This window comes from Micromesistius poutassou (assembly GCF_964030765.1).
Source record: "Micromesistius poutassou genome assembly, chromosome: 1".
In the NCBI taxonomy this organism is placed as follows: domain Eukaryota; kingdom Metazoa; phylum Chordata; class Actinopteri; order Gadiformes; family Gadidae; genus Micromesistius; species Micromesistius poutassou.
This window is the reverse complement of record NC_140271.1, coordinates 6,366,792-6,388,478: the sequence shown is the minus strand read 5'-3', so window position 1 is coordinate 6,388,478 and position 21,687 is coordinate 6,366,792. Positions and strand designations below refer to the sequence as shown.

Genomic DNA, 21,687 nt, shown 5'->3' with positions numbered 1-21,687 from the left:
CAATGCCAACCTGAGCATACAAACTTAAACCAATTTATCATTAGTTTATTTTGTTAAGCCATATGACGAATCACAAATATAATTTGTGAAAATCCACATGTAAACTCGAGCATGATCTGTGTAAGTTAGCCCAAGCAATAAAGTCACCCCTTCAGAAGAGATAAGCCAGTCCAACGCTGAAGAGGCAAACAACATATCTCATGTAAAATATAAAAAACAAACGTGATAGATAGTCAATTATATCAAGTATAAGATATTGTGTAGATCAGAGCAGCAGTCCGGTCTGACGCTGCTGGTGAACCCGACATGAAGAGGACTGAGGGCTGTAAAATAGATATTATTTGATATAAGATAACCCACACACGTGTGTGTGTGTGTGTGTGTGTGTGTGTGTGTATGTGAGTGAGTGAGTGAGTGAGTGAGTGAGTGAGTGAGTGAGTGAGTGAGTGAGTGAGTGAGTGAGTGAGTGTGTGTGTGTGTGTGTTCTCTGTGCTCAACTGGACAAAGTAGCAGCTCTGTCTCATCTTATCTGGGACAGGAAGCGGGGGGGGGGGGGGTCACCATGTGGGGGGGGGGGGGGGGGGCACCCCTCCCCCCCCTCCATCGATTTAAAGGAACAGCGCACAGATCACTGGTATCACTTATTTAAGCACCTTTCTAACGACACGACAAACTAATAGACTCAAGGCTTTGTCCTCTCCCGCTGACGACTCCATGAAAAGAACTATTTCATATTTCTTTCTTCCTCAACATTATTAATAACTCTTAATAACCTTGTTCTCCTTGCCACTATAGTATAGACCCCGCTAATGTCATTTACAACACACACACACACGCACACTAAAGGCTCAGTTATGCTCCATTTTGTGTGTAAATAGAGACATACGTTATCAACGTTCTATCCGTCACTGCCCTCATACTTTCATGTATCCTTTACGTTGGATTGGACGTTGAGCAAAACATCCTCTAGAGGGCGTCGTTCAGATTCAAAAGTTACTCCAATAAAGTTAAAAAAAATTAAAAAGTTTATGACAACAACAAACATGGCGACAATGGGGAGATAACAATGCTGCATCTAGTGAGAAGGAGGCCAAACGCAGGCAGCGTAGCTGACGGCGGTGGTCAGTGAGACCACTAAATACATCCCGCAGTGTGGACGGACAATTCCAGTCATTGTTTTTTCTTTGCTATTCACTTTGGTCTGTTTCTGTACGCATCCGCAAGCTTGCAGGATACGTGCAGAAATACGGACGAAATGTAAGCAGAGTACGGACAGAAGGCTCCGTCCCGATCTGTATCCAACGTATAGCATAAATGAGCCTTAACACACACACACAACACACACACAGAAACACCCAGAATGACCAGTCCCTTGAAACCCCCAGAATGCAGCTGAGGCGATCAGGAGACAGAAGAGGAATCCTTCTCCAGCCCACCATCATTAGAGAGGGGGGGGGAGACAGGCCTCAGCATGAAGGCTCCCCCCAGGAGGGGAGGGGAGGGGAGGGGGAGGAGCGAGGGGAGACCAGGACTTAAAAAGAGGAGAAATAAGGGAGGGCCTTTGAAAGCAATGCAGGCCGATTCAGTGATGATCTTAAGGTCATCAGCGACATCAGGAATAAATGCCTTTTTGTTCCATTTTCAAGCCATCATAAATGTCCCAATAACAAACTGGTTCAGAACCGTTCTGCTCACTGCCTCCTGTGGTTCAGAACCATTCTGCTCACTGCCTCCTGTGGTTCAGAACCGTTTTGCTCACTGCCTCCTGTGGTTCAGAACCGTTCTGCTCACTGCCTCCTGTGGTTCAGAACCATTCTGCTCACTGCCTCCTGTGGTTCAGAACCGTTCTGCTCACTGCCTCCTGTGGTTCAGAACCGTTCTGCTCACTGCCTCCTGTGGTTCAGAACCGTTCTGCTCACTGCCTCCTGTGGTTCAGAACCGTTCTGCTCACTGCCTCCTGTGGTTCAGAACCGTTCTGCTCACTGCCTCCTGTGGTTCAGAACCATTCTGCTCACTGCCTCCTGTGGTTCAGAACCGTTCTGCTCACTGCCTCCTGTGGTTCAGAACCGTTCTGCTCACTGCCTCCTGTGGTTCAGAACCGTTCTGCTCACTGCCTCCTGGCTGTGGTTCAGTTATTGGATCACATCCCTCGTTTCGGTGTTTGTACGATGGTAGCCGGCTAACCGTTAGCGACGGCTAGCCTTTCTCTGCCTTCCTCCTCACCCTGCGCAGCCCTCTTCTCCCCTTCCTCCCCCTCAGAAGGGAGGAGGAGGAGGAAGGGAGGAAGGGGGAGAGGGGGAGAGGAAAGACCCCCAGGCCGCTCTTTTGTTGTCATGGTTTTTATGGGAGCTTTGAAGTGAAAGCAAAACAATCATTTAGCCCCGGCTGCAGGATTAAAGCTTGGCTCTGTTGATCAGCACCGTGGATCATACTTAATGACATCACAGAACAGATAATAACTACTGCCAGGAGAAGAACCAGTGGACCAGGAGGCAGACGTTGCTCGGTACACACTGCATGAGGGCAATGACATCTGAATCATCCAAACTGTACACATATAAGAGGCTTCATTAGTGCTGATCAGGTCCTAACTTCAAATAAAAGACCAGATAATACAGTTGAGACCATCTGGCAGTGAAGAGTCACTGGTACCAGTGAAGAGTCACTGGTACCAGTGAAGAGTCACTGGTACCAGTGAAGAGTCACCATACAGCAGTACCAGTGAAGAGTCACCTGTACCAGTGAAGAGTCACTGGTACCAGTGAAGAGTCACTGGTACCAGTGAAGAGTCACTGGTACCAGTGAAGAGTCACTGGTACCAGTGAAGAGTCACTGGTACCAGTGAAGAGTCACTGGTACCAGTGAAGAGTCACTGGTACCAGTGAAGAGTCACTGGTACCAGTGAAGAGTCACCGGTACCAGTGAAGAGTCACCGGTACCAGTGAAGAGTCACCATACAGCAGTACCAGTGAAGAGTCACCATACAGCAGTACCATTGATGAGTCACCAGTACCAGTGAAGAGTCACCAGTACCAGTGAAGAGTCACCGGTACCAGTGAAGAGTCACTGGTACCAGTGAAGAGTCACCATACAGCAGTACCAGTGAAGAGTCACCAGTACCAGTGAAGAGTCACCAGTACCAGTGAAGAGTCACTGGTACCAGTGAAGAGTCACCAGTACCAGTGATGAGTCACCAGTTCCAGTGAAGAGTCACCATACAGCAGTACCAGTGATGAGTCACCAGTACCAGTGATGAGTCACCATACAGCAGTACCAGTGATGAGTCACCATACAGCAGTACCAGTGAAGAGTCACCATACAGCAGTACCAGTGATGAGTCACCAGTACCAGTGAAGAGTCACCATACAGCAGTACCAGTGATGAGTCACCATACAGCAGTACCAGTGATGAGTTACCATACAGCAGTACCAGTGATGAATCACCATACAGCAGTACCAGTGAAGAGTCACCATACAGCAGTACCAGTGATGAATCACCATACAGCAGTACCAGTGATGAGTCACCAGTACCAGTGATGAGTCACCATACAGCAGTACCAGTGATGAGTCACCATACAGCAGTACCAGTGATGAGTCACCAGTACCAGTGATTAGTCTTTCACCATACAGCAGTACCAGTGAAGAGTCACCATACAGCAGTACCAGTGATGAGTCACCATACAGCAGTACCAGTGATGAGTCTCTCACCATACAGCAGTACCAGTGATGAGTCACCATACAGCAGTACCAGTGAAGAGTCACCATACAGCAGTACCAGCGATGAGTCACCATACAGCAGTACCAGTGATGAGTCACCAGTACCAGTGATGAGTCACCATACAGCAGTACCAGTGATGAGTCACCAGTACCAGTGATTAGTATCTCACCATACAGCAGTACCAGTGATGAGTCACCATACAGCAGTACCAGTGATGAGTCACCAGTACCAGTGATTAGTATCTCACCATACAGCAGTACCAGTGATGTGGTGGGCGTTGATGTGGTGAATAGTTTTACAATGTGCACAGAAACGTAAGAAACATGCACACTGCAAATACACAAACACACACACACACACACACACACCCACACCCACCCACCCACCCACCCCTCCCTCCCTCTGGATGTCCCCGTATGTTAATGAGTCTCCTCTAGGGTTCAGTTCAGTATCTCTGAACTCTTTGTGTGTAAATGTTGTTGTTGTTGTTGTTGTTGTTTACCTTCAAGGCTCCTCTCTCTCCGTCCCGGAGCCGCCCCGGACGGCCCCTCTCTCCGCAGGGGGGCCGGCGATGGGGCCCCGTCCCTGGTCCCGCCGGGGGCCCCATCCCTGGTCCCGCCGGGGGCCCCATCCCTGGTCCCGCTGGGGCCCCTGCGGGGCCGGGGGCTCCCCCCCGCCGGGGCCTCGCCGTGAGAGAAGGAGGCGATCCTCTGCAGGATGGAGCCCACGCTGTCAGGGGCGCGGCCCTGAGGCTCCTCCCCCAAACCCCCCCCCGGGACCGCCTGGGGCAGGGGGGCCCGGACGGAGGAGAGGGGGGAGAGGGGGACCCGGACGGGGGAGAGGGGGGAGCGGACGGAGGACGGGGAGAGATGGGGGAGGCCGAGCGGGGAGGGGGTCCGCACAACGCTGCTGAGGGGGGAGGGGGAGACGGAGGGGTTGGGGGAGGGCTGGGGGGGGCTGGGGGGGGGCTGGGGGGGGCTGCCTGCTCCCCGAGGGGGGGGGCCGGGGGGCTCCGGCAGGGCTCATGCTGAGGTTCTCCAGGTCCAGGGGGAACTTGTTGAGGCGCGGTGGTTCTCTGGCCCTGGGGGCCGGCGGGCTCTGGGGGCCTCCCTGCTGCTGCAGCCTGGGGGCCGGCGGGCTCTGGGGGCCTCCCTGCTGCTGCAGCCGGCGGCTCTGCTGGGCGGTGCCGGAGTGGAGCTCCGTCCCCCCGGGGGCCCGGCCGCTCCAGCCCCCACTGCTATTGGCCAACCTCAACCCGAAAGGCGCTCCTTCTCTCTGCCCGTCCACCATCTCCCTCCCTCCTCCTCCTCCCCCTCCTCCTCCTCCTCCTCCTCGGTCCCCCATGTGGAGGTCCAGGCTGGGCTCTGGGGCCCCGCCCCCTCTGGGCTCTGGGGCCCCACCCCGGACCAGAGCGTCCTCAGAGAGGAACACGTTCTTCTGGCCGTGGGCCCCCGGGTCTCCCCCCTGGACGGGGGAGCCGCGCTGGTACTCCCCCAGGGGCCCCGCTGGGCCGCCGTAGGTCCCCCCGTACTTGGCCCCGGAGGCGGGGGGCCCCTCCAGGCTGGAGGAGGAGCTGTGGAGGCTGTCGTTGTCGCTGCCGGGGCCCGACAGGGAGGAGTAGTAGCTGTTGGGGTGGAGGCGGGTCTGGAAGGAGGCGGCCCTGGTGACTCCGCCCCCTCCGTTCTTCCGGAAGGCGGGCTTGTTCCCGTGGCTGAAGGAGAGGCTGCTGCTGACGGAGCGAGACTTCAGCCCGGGGCTGGAGCCCAGAACCCCCCGCTGGGAGAGGAACGGGCTGTGGTGGCTTAGGGTGGACGAGGGCGACGGCTGAGGGGCTCCTCGTCCGGCCGGGCTCCTGCTGTGGCTCAGGAGGAGGTGGGAGGAGGAGGAGGGGGGGGGCAGGGGGGAGGAGCTGGGGATGTCGTCCTCATCGTCGATGTCAAAGGACCTCTTGAGCGCTGAAGACACAGAGACACACGTAAGAACAAGAACCAGTGTTCAACCAGAGGAACGCTAAGATAAGAACCAGTGTTCAACCAGAGGAACGCTAAGATAAGAACCAGTGTTCAACCAGAGGAACGCTAAGATAAGAACCAGTGTTCAACCAGAGGAACGCTAAGATAAGAACCAGTGTTCAACCAGAGGAACGCTAAGATAAGAACCAGTGTTCAACCAGAGGAACGCTAAGATAAGAACCAGTGTTCAACCAGAGGAACGCTAAGACAAGAACCAGTGTTCAACCGGAGGGTCTTAAGGGAACGCTAAGAACAAGAACCAGTGGTTCAACCGGAGGGTCTTAAGGGAACGCTAAGATAAGAACCAGTGGTTCAACCGGAGGGTCTTAAGGGAACGCTGCATCTACAGCAGAGAGCCCACGTCCAGAGCCTCAACTCAGCATCGGAGGCTCTGCCTCAGTGTCTAGAGCAGAGGGGCCCTCGCCTAGAGCAGAGGGGCCCTCGTCCAGAGCAGAGGGGCCCTCGTCTAGAGCAGAGGGGCCCTCGTCTGGGGTTAAAGAGCCTTTGACTAGCTAATTGTTAATTGGTTAAAGAGCCTTTGACTAGCTAATTGTTAATTGGTTAAAGAGCCTTTGACTAACTAATTGTTAATTGGTTAAAGAGCCTTTGACTAGCTAATTGTTAATTGGTTAAAGAGCCTTTGACTAGCTAATTGTTAATTGGTTAAAGAGCCTTTGACTAGATAATTGTTAATTGGTTAAAGACCCTTTGACTAGCTAATTGTTAATTGGTTAAAGAGCCTTTGACTAACAAATAGTTAATTGGTTAAAGAGCCTCTCCTTGCATTTAAAACCAGTGCGTGCACTGAATATCAGTGTGTAAATCGACCTTCTGACTGTAGTGTTTTTAGCTGAATACTGTTCATTTGTCGTCAGGACTTCAATGGTTGGTTGTAAAATGTGACCAAACATTATTTGTAAAGATACCCCCATCAAATCAAATATAGAAGACATTTCATCAAGTCAATTGAAATCTCTTCAAGCAAAAAGTCAACATGTTGACTTTTGATATCTTAATCATCGTATGGAGGATTAAGATATCAAGAGTCAACATGTTGATCATCCATATCATAACTAATACTACTAACTAACATACTAACCTGTTTCCATCTTAATCATCCATATTAACTAATACTACTTACTAACATACTAACCTGTTTCTATCTTAATCATCCATATTAACTAATACTACTAACTAACATACTAACCTGTTTCTATCTTAATCATCCATATTAACTATTACTACTAACTAACATACTAACCTGTTCCTACATATTTAAAGGTTAAGGAGGACTAGCCACCATGATCGGTTGGTTTATCTTTAAGTGGCCAAACTTTCTTTCTTACTTTCTGTTTTTCTTCTTTTGTGAACAATATCGTCTCCGGCCAACTTTAGTATGGGAACTATTGTAGCTTCCCACACACACACACACACACACACACACACACACACACACACACACACACACACACACACACACACACACACACACACACACACACACACACACACACACACACACACACACACACACACACAGTTCCTTCTCGTTACACAAAGAAGTGATTGAGGTATGAGTATGAGTCTGCTGAGGCGGTCGGGTGTCGGGTTACAAGATGAAAATACTTTTCCACAGAAGGAACAATGGAGGACACAGGGCAGGAGGAGGGCCGAGGGCCGAGGGCGTCCACTGAGGGAACTACAACACCCAGACCCCCTGAACTACAACACCCAGACCCTCTGAACTACAACACCCAGACCCTGAACTACAACACCCAGACCCTGAACTACAACACCCAGACCCTCTGAACTACAACACCCAGACCCTGAACTACAACACCCAGACCCTGAACTACAACATCCAGACCCTGAACTACAACACACAGACCCTCTGAACTACAACACCCAGACCCTGAACTACAACACCCAGACCCTCTGAACATCAACATGCATTCAGTACACACTACACTTCGATTTCACCCAAGGCTGAATTACAAGTACATGTTTTTCTAAATGTGGGTCATCAACGAGGTTGTAAAGTAGTAACTTCGGGCAAATCTTGTCAAAATATATATTTTTTCCTTCCGACGTGTTTACGATCTTTATTCATTCATTGCACCGCGGCCGAACTGACGGGGGTATTCTCTGATATTGTGAATCTTACAGACTGCGTCGGGTTCTCCGACTCTCTGGTACTTCCAAAACAAGTAATTAAGGAGCATAGTGGAACTATGGCTTTAATCAGACGAAGATGTGCATGTAAACGTGCTGACTGTTTCAACCCGGCCTCAGGAACAGGCCTACACTGGGATAAAAGCTCTTATCACTGTGGGAATGGACACAAACCCCAGTGGAACGTGAAAGGTGCTCAAAACAGAGTCACATTTCAACACACACACACACACACACACACACACACACACACACACACACACACACACACACACACACACACACACACACACACACACACACACACACACACACACACACACACACACACACACACACACAGGGGCAGGCTGTGGTATCAGAGCACTGGCATCTTGTCTAACACCAGGATGATAATTATGGAGTGCATACGTCTGTGCGCTGAGCTCTTCTTCCAGGTATGTGCTGGTGTCTGTTCTGCTCTCAGCCTGGTAACCCCACACAACACTGATCTGGTCCAACACCAGATGTCAAGCCTCACTTCCACACAGGTCTGGGGTCGACCAAAGAGTGAGTGAGTGAGTGAGTGTGTGGGGGGGACTCCTCTCTGGGAGAACACAGTGCCAGTTTTATGGGATTTATTTAATATGACCAAATCATGGGTTGCCCTTAAATGAGAGGGTTTGGTTAACCCTAACCCTAACCTCTCAGAGAGTTGGGTTAGGGTTAGGGTTAAGTTAACCCTAACCTCTCAGAGAGTTGCTGAGGGCATCAGAGGAGCTGATAGGAAGTTTGAACGTCTTTTTATCCTCAACATCAAAGTATGAGATCAAAGAACGACAACCTTGTCCCTAAAGGGACGGAACGCCTTTCAGATTAACTTTGTTCTAACCACAAAAATGGAAAAAAGTTTATTTTATTGTACTATTTAGTATTATTATTTATTATATCATTATATATTATGTTTTAATTTGTGTGCATGTTTGTCTATTTTGTAAAGGGTCAACACAACACAACACACAGCACAACACAACCCAACACACCACACGACAACACAACACTCCACAACCCAACACACCACACCACAACACAAAACCACAACACAACAACACAGCTGCGCATCAATTCACTCTGACTCAGCCATACAGACTGGAGCCCCCCCTCCCTGCCTCACCCCAGTGTCTCCCCCCTCCCACCCCAGTGTCTCCCCCCTCCCTGCCTCACCCCAGTGTCTCCCCCCTCCCCCCCAGTGTCTCCCCCCTCCCTTACTGGGAGGAGAGTCAGGACCAGCAGCTGTTGACTGGATGGCGTGCTGCCAAACGCAACTCTCAGTGAACGTTCAGCAGGTCCTGGTGTGTGTGTGTGTGTGTGTGTGTGTGTGTGTGTGTGTGTGTGTGTGTGTGGTCCATGCTGGGCTGAAGGTTCTGCCAGAAACTGGACATGGAGGCCCACTGGAACCTAGAGGAACAGAGAGGAACCTAGAGGAACAGAGAGGAACCTGGGGGGGGGGGGGGGGGCTGGAGGGCCTGTGGGGGGTGGGGCTGGAGGGCCTGTGGGGGGTGGGGGCTGGAGGGCCTGTGGGGGGGGGGGGGGGGGGGGGGGGGGGGAGGAGACGGGTCCGGGCCTGCCCCGGGAGCCACACCCCCCCGACGGGCGCATTCCACCAAGGAGGGGGACCGGCCGACCACAGGTCAGACGGGTGGGGACACGCACACACACACACACACACACACACACTTTATGTCTGATAAACTGATTCATTTCTTGATGACACAGACATAGATACACACACAGACACTCACAAGTCATTTCAGAAAATCAAAGAAGATTCTCCCATGCCCGCTTCACGTACAGAAATAGGATTCTCCCTCCCTCAAACGCATGCACACAAACGCACACACACAAAGGGCTTGGTGTAGTCCGGCTGATACCACTTACTGAAACGCACATCTGGAAGGGTGCATTCCGAGCACCCATGTACAATGTCGTAACATTGCAAATAATCATAGTGTCTGACGCCTCATAAACACGCGTCCCTCCAGCCCTGACGTCTGGCAGACCACACTCACCATCTGTCGTCTGCTCTCAGTAGGACAGTAGGACTAGGTTGTATTCATACTGCTGAATAGAATAACAGAATAATAGAATAATAGAATAATAGAATCCCCTCAAGATGGAAGTGTGTAAGGTCTGCTACGGCTCTGCTAGCAGCTCATCAGGATAATGTACGTACGTTTGTATATATGTATATATGTATATATGTATGTTTGTACGTACATATGTATGGCCGTGTCCCAATTCAGGGGTTGCATCCTTCGAAGGACGCGTCCTTCGAAGGATGCAGCCTTCGTAGTCCGCGAAGGCTGCATCGAAGGCAGAACGAGTGTTATGGAATGGGACGGTCTAGCCAACGGAGCATTTCCGGATTGCGTAACCAGCCGTTAACGTCCTTTACCTTGCGTGACCAAGCGCCGCTCCTGTATCCTAGCAACCCTGACAGCTGCGGTTCAAACCGGACAGCGGAGGAGAAATATGTAGCCAGAAATCATAATTTTATTGGTTATGGGTGGGAGAAGATTCATCGCCGGGTGAAGAGGAAGAGAGGACGTTGGCTTAACGTTAATTAGTTTAACGTTATATGTCTAGTGTTAATGTCATTGAACTTTGACAATAAAGTTACATATTTAAAATGGTCCCAACCTTACTTTTATATAAAAAAAATGTTTTTACATGTTTTGTCATTAAATATATTATATTTGCTGCAGCTGCTGCTTCCGCGCTCTCCGCGCCATTTCTGAAAAAATATCCAACGCGCAATGAATGTTGGGATACGTTGGGCCATGAAGGATCCATCCGATGCGTCCTTCAAATCCGGGAAACGAAGGCTGCATATCTCGGCCGCATTCGAAGGACCCTTCGAAATGGGACAGCACTTGACGCGCCGCTATGACGTATGCGGTCTTCAAATGCGTCCTTCGAAGGATGCAACCCCTGAATTGGGACACGGACCACCAGTTGACTGGTTTGAGGACGAGGGTAATCAAGTCCCGGCCCTACTAAATATGCTATTGCTACACTTAATGGCAAAAATTGCACTGGTCTGTTGGACTTGAACAAAAATAAACAATATTTTTGTTGCTTAAGCTTATGTATTCTGTCATTATTCAATGGTATACTAAAAATCCATGTGAAAAAAATTACTTCTCACTGTTCTCAGGTCAAATATTTATATGTTTATTTATATTTTGATTAATTTTGATTAATTAATTACAAAGCCTCTAATTAATTAGATTAATTTTTTTAATCGAGTCCCGGCCCTAATATGTATGTATATATGTATATGTGTATATGTGTATGTGTGTGTGTGTGTGTGTGTGTATATGTATATGTGTATATGTGCATGTGTATATGTGTATATGTATGTACTGTACGTTGTGTGATTCAAGGGTATCATGAAGGCCTTTTAAATCATGGGTGAAAAGTCCTAAAGGGGAAATCTGAGAGAATAAATAATAATCAGAATTTGCATTATCATTATCATGCACACATTTTGTATGAAATAAGAATGTGTGTGTGTGTGTGTGTGTGTGTGTGTGTGTGTGTGTGTGTGTCCCACACGGTTCAGTGCATTAATGCAGGGTGGAATGCATCAGGAGCCCTGGGTCCATGAGAACTAACCCTACCTTCTCACCACTAACCTACCTCCTCACCACTAACATACCTCCTCACCACTAACCCTACCTTCTCACCACTAACCTACCTCCTCACCACTAACATACCTCCTCCCCACTAACCCTACCTCCTCACCACTAACATACCTCCTCACCACTAACATACCTCCTCACCACTAACCCTACCTCCTCACCACTAACATACCTCCTCACCACTAACACTACCTCCTCACCACTAACACTAACCCTACCTCCTCACCACTAACCCTAACTCCTCACCACTAACCCTACCTCCTCACCACTAACCTACCTCCTCACCACTAACATACCTCCTCACCACTAACCCTACCTCCTCACCACTAACCCTACCTCCTCACCACTAAGACTAACCCTACCTCCTCACCACTAACCCTACCTCCTCACCACTAACCCTACCTCCTCAACACTAACCCTACCTCCTCACCACTAACACTAACCCTACCTCCTCACCACCTCACCACTAACCCTACCTCCTCACCACTAACCCTACCTCCTCACCACTAACCCTACCTCCTCACCACTAACATACCTCCTCACCACTAACCCTACCTCCTCACCACTAACACTAACCCTAATAGTGTGAAGAAGAATGTATCAACAATGTTTTTGTGCGTGCCATGTGGTTGTGTTTGTGCTTGTGTGTGTGCATGTATTGGGTTTGTGCGTTCATGTGTGTGCGTTTGTGCGTGCTAGTGTGCGTTAATCTGTGTGCGTTTGTGCATGCTTGTGTGTGCATGTGTTCACATGTACGTGTGTGCGTGCTTGTGCACGTGTGTGCGTGCTTGTGCACGTGTGTGTGCGTGCTTTTGCGTGTGTGTGCTCGTGCGTGTGCGTGTGTGTGCCAGCGGTCTGGTGGTCATGAGACCCTATGATCATTTGAGGCTTTTCCAGACGGCTGAGCTGAAGGAACAGGAAGTGACAGGAGCAGGAGAGACTCCTCACCACTAACCCTACCTCCTCACCACTAACCCTACCTCCTCACCACTAACACTAACCCTACCTCCTCACCACTAACCCTACCTCCTCACTACTAACACTAACCCTACCTCCTCACCACTAACACTAACCCTACCTCCCACCACCCCCCCCCCATGGCCCTGCCTGGGTGGCCCCCCCCCCAGTAGGACTCGCTGGAGAAAGCTCCTTTCATCCACAACGCTGAAGGACGCCAGCATCTGTCCCACGGGGGAGTCTCATGTCCCCCTCTCTAACCCCATGAAGGGTTAGAGAGGGGTCAGATGGGGACCACTGTCTCCCGGGGCAGACCCCCCCACCAGGGGCCCCTGGGGACCAGGGGACCACTGTCTCCCGGGGCAGACCCCCCTTAGGGACAGAACCACACCGGCAGTCTGTGTCCCAGGGGCCGGTGGTGGGGGCCACACCCCGGTGGTGGGGGCCATGCCCCCCAGTGGCCACACCCCCCAGTGGCTACGCCCCGGTGGTGGGGGCCGCGCCCCGGTGGTGGGGGCCACACCCCGGTGGTGGGGGCCACGCCCCGCTAGGCCCTTAAGGCTAAGCGCTGGGAGCTAGCTGGTCTTATTGTGGAGGTCAGTAAACACTGAGAAGGTGTAACCAAGGTAACCAAGGTAACCAAGGCCGGGGGGGCTAGAGGGGGCTTGGGGTTAAGCTGCTGCTCACTAATTAGCTGCTAATGTGTACAAAGTCATCAACAGTTCAGATGACAGCATGAAGCCATCTCATCATGTGACCATGTCCTGAAGTGAGGAGGTCTCTGTGACCACAGGGGCTAGGCTAATGTGTTTAGCTCCAGAGCTCAACACCTGTCCAAACAGGGGGATGACGGATCACACGGACTGAGGGGAGGAATATGTTTTTTTACTTTTAATCTCACACACTCTGTCCTCACGTCTCGGTGCTCTAACGGCTCTGACTCTCCCTGATGTCGTCAGACCGTCGTCCTCATCAACAGGATGTTGGTCGCCTGGCTCACAGCTGGACCTTGTAGGCTCCTCACAGTCACATTACTTAGCAGCCGATGTGAATGAACTTCTTCAGAGCCGGACTCAAACGCTCCCCGTCATGTCGGAGGTACATAAACATCCCCATGAATCGGCCCCAGTCCGGGAGCTTCATCAGAGAAACACAGACGGCCTTCAGCAACGACCGGACTGCAGTCCACGACTCATTGCGTTAACTAAACTCAGCTAGCCTTAGAACACACACACACACACACACACACACACACACACACACACACACACACACACACACACACACACACACACACACACACACACACACACACACACACACACACACACACACACACACTGGGATGCAGTGGATGGTTTTCGCTTCCTGTGACTTCGTATCACCGTCTGTTAGGGTCTCCCCCTCTAAAGCATTTGTTACTTTCTATTCAATTCTTACTTATTTCAATCTGTTAAATCATTCCGCAATTGGGATTGTTCTTTTCCTATTTTTAGGAGGTTTGTAGTAAACTTCCTCCCGGATCCTCAGGGCTGAACCAGGTCAGCATATATATGCTGACCTGGTTCAGTAGCGGGGTTATATAGCGGGTTGCTGGATACCTTCAAAGTCGGACAGGATCCCCTCCAGGTGGTCGTTCACAGAGAACCCCGACATCCCGATCCACGGCAGGAAACAAGCGTTAGGATTACGGGTCAGAAAAGTGTATCCTACTGGAACCCTCGCTGTCAAACACCCTAAAAAAAGACCTTGTAAAAACTTCTATGATACACACAAACTTGCGGGCAGTCTTGTAACGTGTGCGTCCGACAGCTCTCCGACCGAGCACTCCTCTCCGCGGCGGATCAGGAGATCCAGAGGTCCGACGCGCCGCCCCTCTGGTCCCCTCCCCCTCCCCGAGCCCTGAAGGCGGGCCAGCCACCTTCAGGTGTGTGTGTGTGTGTGTGTGTGTGTGTGTGTGTGTGTGTGTGTGTGTGTGTGTGTGTGTGTGTGTGTGTGTGTGTGTGTGTGTGTGTGTGTGTGTGTGTGTGTGTGTGTGTGTGTGTGTGTGTGTGTGTGTGTGTGTGTGTGTGTGTGTGTGTGTGTGTGTGTGTGTGTGTGTGTGTGTGTGTGTGTGTGTGTGTGTGTGTGTGTGTGTGTGTGTGTGTGTGTGTGTGTGTGTGTGTGTGTGTGTGTGTGTGTGTGTGTGTGTGTGTGTGTGTGTGTGTGTGTGTGTGTGTGTGTGTGTGTGTGTGTGTGTGTGTGTGTGTGTGTGTGTGTGTGGGTGGATGACGACTAGTTTCAGCAGCCTCACCTGGCCCAGTCTGATTGGACTCTGGGGCGGGGTGAGGTGAAATCACATGACCTTGTTTACTTTGTTGTGACCTCAGTTCTCTCCGAGGAGGACAGCTCCCTACCCTCTCTAACTGAAGGTGTTGAGGTAGTTTGCATTTCCACTGGAGCCACGAGGTCTGACTCTGAGGCCAATGGAGAGTTCTCTGATGTGGAGATTCCTTCAGCTGTCAGCAGCTACACACACGTCACCCCCTCACCTTTGTTGTTTCTGGCCAAGATGTGAATGTTTCCTTTAAGTATCATGTCCTCCATGGGCTCATGGAGGAAGTTTGGTAAAACACTGGATGGATCTTCCCATGATGCTCAATTAAATTGAATACTTTGCCTACAAGATGTGTGCTAAAATAAATTAAATGTCATCAATAGTGAATCAAAACACAAAGGCCAAAACAAAACCAACGTTGTGAATGGGATCGGAGGTGTTAATGGAGAACATCCTGTCTGCGGTGTTGTTGTGGAAGAAGCCAGTATTTCCAATGTGTTGTTATGATGACGTATTTTGGATGATTGGATTGGACTGTACTAAATCATTGGATGATTTAGTACAGTTCATTTGTAACATAGTGCTCCTTTAACAACAAGCATATGATCTAGTGGTTGTCTTTAGGTGAACCTCTAAACTGTCCTGGAGCCCCCCATATGCAAACGGTGACAACTAGACATGTTAACTAATGTTAACCGCTACTAATGACTGCAGGAAGACCAGGAGACTGGAAAGAGAGAAGCACTGGGTTCACCATCACAATGAACAATGGAATAGATGTGATGCACAAAGCAACACACCATCTTTGGAATTATAACAAACCACACTACAATATTTACTGAACAATATTTAGAATTAATTTATTTCAAATGATCTATATAATAATTTCAGTACCCTTGGTTGCCACCAGTCAGTGCGTTTACATGACACTCAAGAAAGTCAAATTATTGGGTTAGTCCAACTATGATTGGATTACTAAGATGCATGTATACACCTTACTCAAGCTAAAATCAAATCGAATTGGGTTTCTCATAGTTGAATTAAGACCCCTAGATAATGCGATTCATAGTCGAGTTAAGCGTGCATGTACAGAGTCTATTACCACTAGTTGAAATGGGTACAGCACCACCTATCGTACCGGGAAATGACATGGCCAATGAATCGATTTACTTACTATGCTAATCCAATTAGCATAGTCGAACTATGGCTTTAATCGGATTAAGCTGTGCATGTAAACATACTGAGTGGTACGCGTTCCACGGGTTGAGAAACACAAATTTAGTACAATATTAAGAGTATAGAGAAAGTAAGGGTTTGGATGAAAGCAGTAAATAGCTTTGATTTGTTAATTGACTGCTGGTTGGCTCCTCTGCACGGTTCAGATGAACCGCTCAGAGCGATGGTAGGCAGGTGTACCAGTGACCTGAAGACCATCTCAGAGACACCTTGTCCCATGGTGATGGATGGTCTGTGGACATCCAGACCTGCTGGCACACGCAGGACCCCCCAGGCCGCCAGAGGGGAACAGCCAGCCTGGGGGCCCCTGGGCTCCACAGAGAGGGCCCAGGGGCGGGGTGGACTCTGAGGGGGGCCCTGCCTTTACGGGCCCCTGCGGCTTCCAGAGCCGCACTGGGACGTTTTAGGATCATATATATGACAATAATGTAGTCTGTAAAAAGGGAGTCTCAGTAATTATCTTTTATAGAATTCTTTCTTTTAAAGTGTGCACTTTCATAGTTTACAATGAACCTTATGTAAATACACACTGCAGGTTATAAGGCTGGTCTCACGCTCCTGTTCTCATACTCCCCTAACGCCCCCATGATGACCGCCCCCCCTCTGAGGACCGGATCACCGCCCTGTCCAGCAAAGGGGGGAAGGCGGGTCGAACCTGGAGACCTGGAGACCTGGAGATCTCCCTCACATGGAGACCTGGAGACCTGGAGACCTGAAGATCTCCCTCACATGGAGACCTGAAGACCTGGAGACCTGGAGACCTCCCTCACATGGAGACCTGGAGACCTCCCTCACCTGGAGAACTGAAGACCTGAAGATCTCCCTCACATGGAGACCTGGAGACCTGAAGACCTGGAGACCTGGAGACCTGAAGACCTGGAGACCTGGAGACCTGAAGACCTGGAGACCTGGAGACCTGAAGACCTGGAGACCTGGAGACCTGAAGACCTGGAGACCTGGAGACCTCCCTCACATGGAGACCTGGAGACCTCCCTCACCTGGAGACCTGGAGACGTTCCTCACCTGGCCTTGAGCCGGGCGTGGCTCGGACTGACAGCGAGGGACTGCTGGCCGTCTCTCTCTCTCTCTCTCTCTCTCTCTCTCTCTCTGTCTGTCTGTCTCTCTGTCTGTCTCTCTCTCTCTCCCACTCTCTATCGTTCCACACCTCAAGGTCATAACTCGAGGTGTGGAATTCCCTCCCTGTCCTCATTCCCAGCATGCACTCAGGTAGAATCCAGCCACTGACAACATGTCCAGAGGGCATGCACACGCACACACACTCACACACCCAGGTGCAGGCATGCACACACACACACACACACACACACACACACACACACACACACACACACACACACACACACACACACACACACACACACCTAGCATAAAGGCTGGGTGCAGAGCCTCGTATCACCTCGTTCAGGTGAACTCAACACTTGTGAGGAACTTTCAGGAGCAGAGTTCAGGGTCAGGGTTCAGCCTCGACCCTCACCCTCCAATCACAGGTCAGGCCTTTGAATGAAGAGTGAGGATCATCTAACCCTCACCCTCCAATCACAGGTCAGGCCTTTGAATGAAGACTGAGGGTCAAACCGAGCAGACTTCCTGTGGAGCCAGTGTGTCAGCACTCAGCTCACAGGAGAATCAAGGGCCCACAGAGAAGTCATTAGAAAATATAAGCATTGGAGTTCAAATCCTATGAACTCACAGGAGATTAAAGCCTGAACACTGAAGCTCACTGCGGCCTCAGAGGAGGTTGTCTGCAGTGGTGGGGGCTCCTGTCCTGCTCTCGTCTCCACACGTGCACACCGATATACTTCATGGCATCACCAAGTCCTTTCATCTCTTTTTGTTGCATGTTGACCTAATGGCATTTACCTGATCTCGAACCATTCTTCTGGGACTGGAACACATATCTTCAAAGCTGCAATATTAGATTTACTGTAAGTTAATTACAGAGCAAGTTTTAGTGTGACTCATCAAAGGTAGAATGTGGTCTGAAATCAGTATAGATCTCCGGGTCTTAACGAGGCTTTGTGACACATCTCTGCCCTCTAGTGGTGACGTCCAAAACACCCGCTGCCGTCTTCCCTCCAGAAAACTTCCAGCCAGGAGTTACATTACGTTTACGTTACATTTATTTTTAGCAAATGCTTTTGTCCAAAGCGACAGTAACATTGAAGATGTGACCCAAATCATTCAGATAATTTGAGAACATGAAAAATTACAAGATTAGCAAAGGCAACAGCTTTGAAGTGTTCCAATATAGAAGAGATAGAGACTAGTTGGAGCCTGGACCATTCTGATGCTGCCATGATGAGAGTCCATCTTTTAATCCACACAAACCATTTATGCTCGTACTCTGAACGTCTCGGGGCAGGGATGGATACATAGAGAGGGTCATTCACAGGGCAAGATAAAGAATGAGGCTGTTTATAAAGAAAGATAAATGCAAGGTGACGTTGTTTAAATGCAACTCCCTCTACGCTCTCTCCTAAGGAGACACAGCTGGACTGTTGAGGAGGAGAGAGGCCATCTGGAACAGAGCTCCTCATGTAGGAGAAGGAGAGAGGAGGAAGAGGAGGAGGTGGAGAGAGGAGGAGGAGGAGGAGGAGGAGGAAGAGGAGGAGGTGGAGAGAGGAGGAGGAGAAGGAGAGAGGAGGAAGAGGAGGTGGAGAGAGGAGGACGAGGAGAGAGTCCACCTGGATCACAGCTCCTCATACAGGAGGAGGAGGAGGAGAGAGCAGGAGGAGGAGGAGGAGTCCACCTGGATCCCAGCTCCTCATATATACCCTGTAGTTATGTCCTGAGGCTCAGAGTCTCTCTGATGTGATGCTTTGTTGCAGGACAATAATTGTTGAGAGAGAACATCTCAGTTATTTCCATTGATGGTGAAACTTTGCACCTCATACTTTATGAAATGTCTCAGAGGACAGAAACCCTCTGATGGACCCTTCATAGTTTTACGTTGGGTTTTTCCAGACAGCGCTATTACTCCTAATGTTGGACCTGATGGCTGGAGGGGGGGTAGTTCCACATTTTACTTATCATCATAATGAGCTTTCTGCAGAATTAGAACAAACTGATTTGGCCTCCGCACTGGAAGAACGTGGTCTGCTGAAGCAACTCCTCATTCACACACACACACACACACACACACACACACACACACACACACACACACACACACACACACACACACACACACACACACACAGAAATACACACACACACACACACACACACACACACACACACACACACACACACACACACACACACACACACACACACACACACACACACACACACACACACACACACACACACACACACACATGCAAATACAACACACGATTATTAATTGGGAGCTCTATCTAGCCCTATATTGCATTTCCACTGACAATAAAATAAATGTCAGCCATTTTATTTGTTTTTGGAGACAGAAACTTGACAGTCACGAATTTAATAAAGACTTTCTTTATTTCTTTCTTTATTAAAAGGTATTATTTGGCCCGCCTATATCAGATACACCGATGTGATTGGTTAATGTTCTGGGCCAGGGGGGCCCGCCTATATCAAATACACCGTTGTGATTGGTTAATGTTCTGGTCCAGGGGAATCGGGGAGTGAGTATATTGCTCGTTCTCAGAGTGACTCGCTGAGCAAATTAAAATTGTGCTCTCACGAGAACTCTGGATTTCCAGGGTATCAGTCTACCAGCCTACCCAGTGGACTGTAGTAAACGTTGCTCATCTATCCGTCACACATCTAGGTGGACACGCCCACTTGTGATGCCATAAGAGCCAAATTTTCAAATACAAAAATTTGTATCACACTCACACCTGGTGGCATGTCATGGGACCTTTAAATTCCCCACGAAAAGCACGGAGGTCTTACAAGTGAACCGTCAACCTTCTCTGCTCCACCATGAAGGCTGAATCTAAATCAGACAAATCAGACTTATCCGTTTGATTTAATTTAGTGATGCCATTTAAGATCAAACACAGAGCTGAAATCCAAGCTCGATGTTACCAAGGCGCCAAACCTGCGTGGAGTTGTAGGCTACTAATTAGCTCACCTAATTAGCTCACCTGCGTCTGGTGTGGTTCGGTTCAGAGCGAACCGGACAGCAGCACGTTGTGGTCCACCACCGCTTGGCAGTAACGTCTCCCAGACACGCTGTGTTATTGTGTTCATGAAACCAGAACGTGTGTGGAATGTTCTGGTAAACTGTGTTGGGACTTTTCGAAGTAAAACGGAGCATCTCATTCGGACCTGATGTAAGTAGAAATGTGCCGACTAATTCAAATGTTAAATACTTAGGTTGGTGGTTTATAGCCTGTTGAAAAGACGTGACCGTTTCTTTATTAACCTAAGCAATATATGAAAGTAAAAAAAGTGCAGCCTGCATGCAGCCAACATTTATTTAAATAAATCTATTTAATAGTTTGTTAGTAGGCAGTTTGTAGCCGAACATCCCCAGTCTGACCTGCCTCCCCGTCGGCCAAAAAACAACTCTGTAGTCTTTCCGATGGAGATTAAGCGTCGTTTTACGTGGAAGCTTGACCCTGAATTCAAACTTTAAAACGTTTGTCAATGCAGCAACAGCAGACAATAAGCCTAACCCTAGCTCCCAATGCGGAAGGGTCCTCCCTGAGGAAAAAAATATCAAATAAACTGCATTGGAATATAGATCGTAGACTGTGGGGTTTTAACTATAATTTTAAATGCAAGTTAATTTGATAAAGTATCACATTGTAGAGCCCATACATTCAAACTGGTTAAAGTAGAAGTAATTCACTCTGGCCTAATGGCAGAGAAAAAGTAATACTTGTACTAAAAAGCTGGATTAGATTAATTATCTGTGACATTATTTAAGATGAATAATACCAAAAGCCCTGAATTTAATGTTTTTTAATTTATGATTTTTAATTGAGTGGCTAGCTGTTGAGCAGTACCCCATTCTTGGCATGTTATGTGACCCATAATGAATAAGTGTCACTTAATCTGCTTCTTGCACTTCAAAGGTCAATCATGGTGATGAAACTGCTGTTCTGTGAGTATCCCAACTTGAAGAAGTGCAAACTGTAAGTCATTAGTTTCTTATTCTTGGGAACGATGATGTTTTTTGGTGTCCTGTTTAGGTGAAGTTTGGTTTGAGGACTAAGGATTTTGTATTGGTGCATGGGCTGCTTAAGCTTTGGTTTGAGTTGGTATTAATGGTTTGTTAAAATGGTGTACAGGTTCTAAGTAAGTAAGGTGTAATATTATAGATTTCTGTGGGTCCAACCAGAACCTACTACAGGATTGGCTTCTGATCTCCTCAGTCTTCTCTCCTGAGCTCTGTTCTACATCACACAAGTGTAGCTTTACTGATGGAGGTGTGGTCTCAGTGAGCAGAGATGCATGCTAGGATACAGAGCTGTCTGAAGTCTACAGCTCTGTAGATGCGGCCCCTCAAGAGAAACAGTGTTTGAGAAACCGTTGTGAGTTACATGAACTGGAATATCCTTCAAGATGGAGACAGGGGTTCAGAAGGAGAAACACCAGGGGGAGCTGTGAGGGCTCCTCGTCTCAACGACTAGAA

The 21,687-nt window shown here is 49.2% G+C and overlaps 2 protein-coding genes across 2 annotated transcripts in view; both read right to left on the bottom strand.

Moving 5' to 3' along the window:
• LOC311387250 (neuronal-specific septin-3-like) overlaps nucleotides 1–4,337 on the bottom strand; it is a 24,648-nt gene extending 20,311 nt beyond the window's left edge. The window contains exon 1 of the mRNA XM_084488731.1: nucleotides 4,220–4,337. The gene's annotated coding sequence lies outside the window, so the exon portion shown is untranslated. The remainder of the gene's footprint in view (nucleotides 1–4,219) is intronic.
• Nucleotides 4,222–14,349, bottom strand: LOC311382522 (uncharacterized protein; the record flags this gene model as incomplete). The annotated part of the gene is made up of 3 exons (XM_084488522.1): nucleotides 14,143–14,349; nucleotides 4,647–5,672; nucleotides 4,222–4,427 (listed from the first exon to the last, which is right to left on the bottom strand). The coding sequence occupies exons 1-3, from the start codon at nucleotides 14,195–14,197 to the stop codon at nucleotides 4,222–4,224; spliced, it is 1,287 nt and encodes a 428-aa protein (XP_084344648.1). The 5' UTR covers nucleotides 14,198–14,349.
• Nucleotides 14,350–21,687: the final 7,338 nt, after the last annotated feature.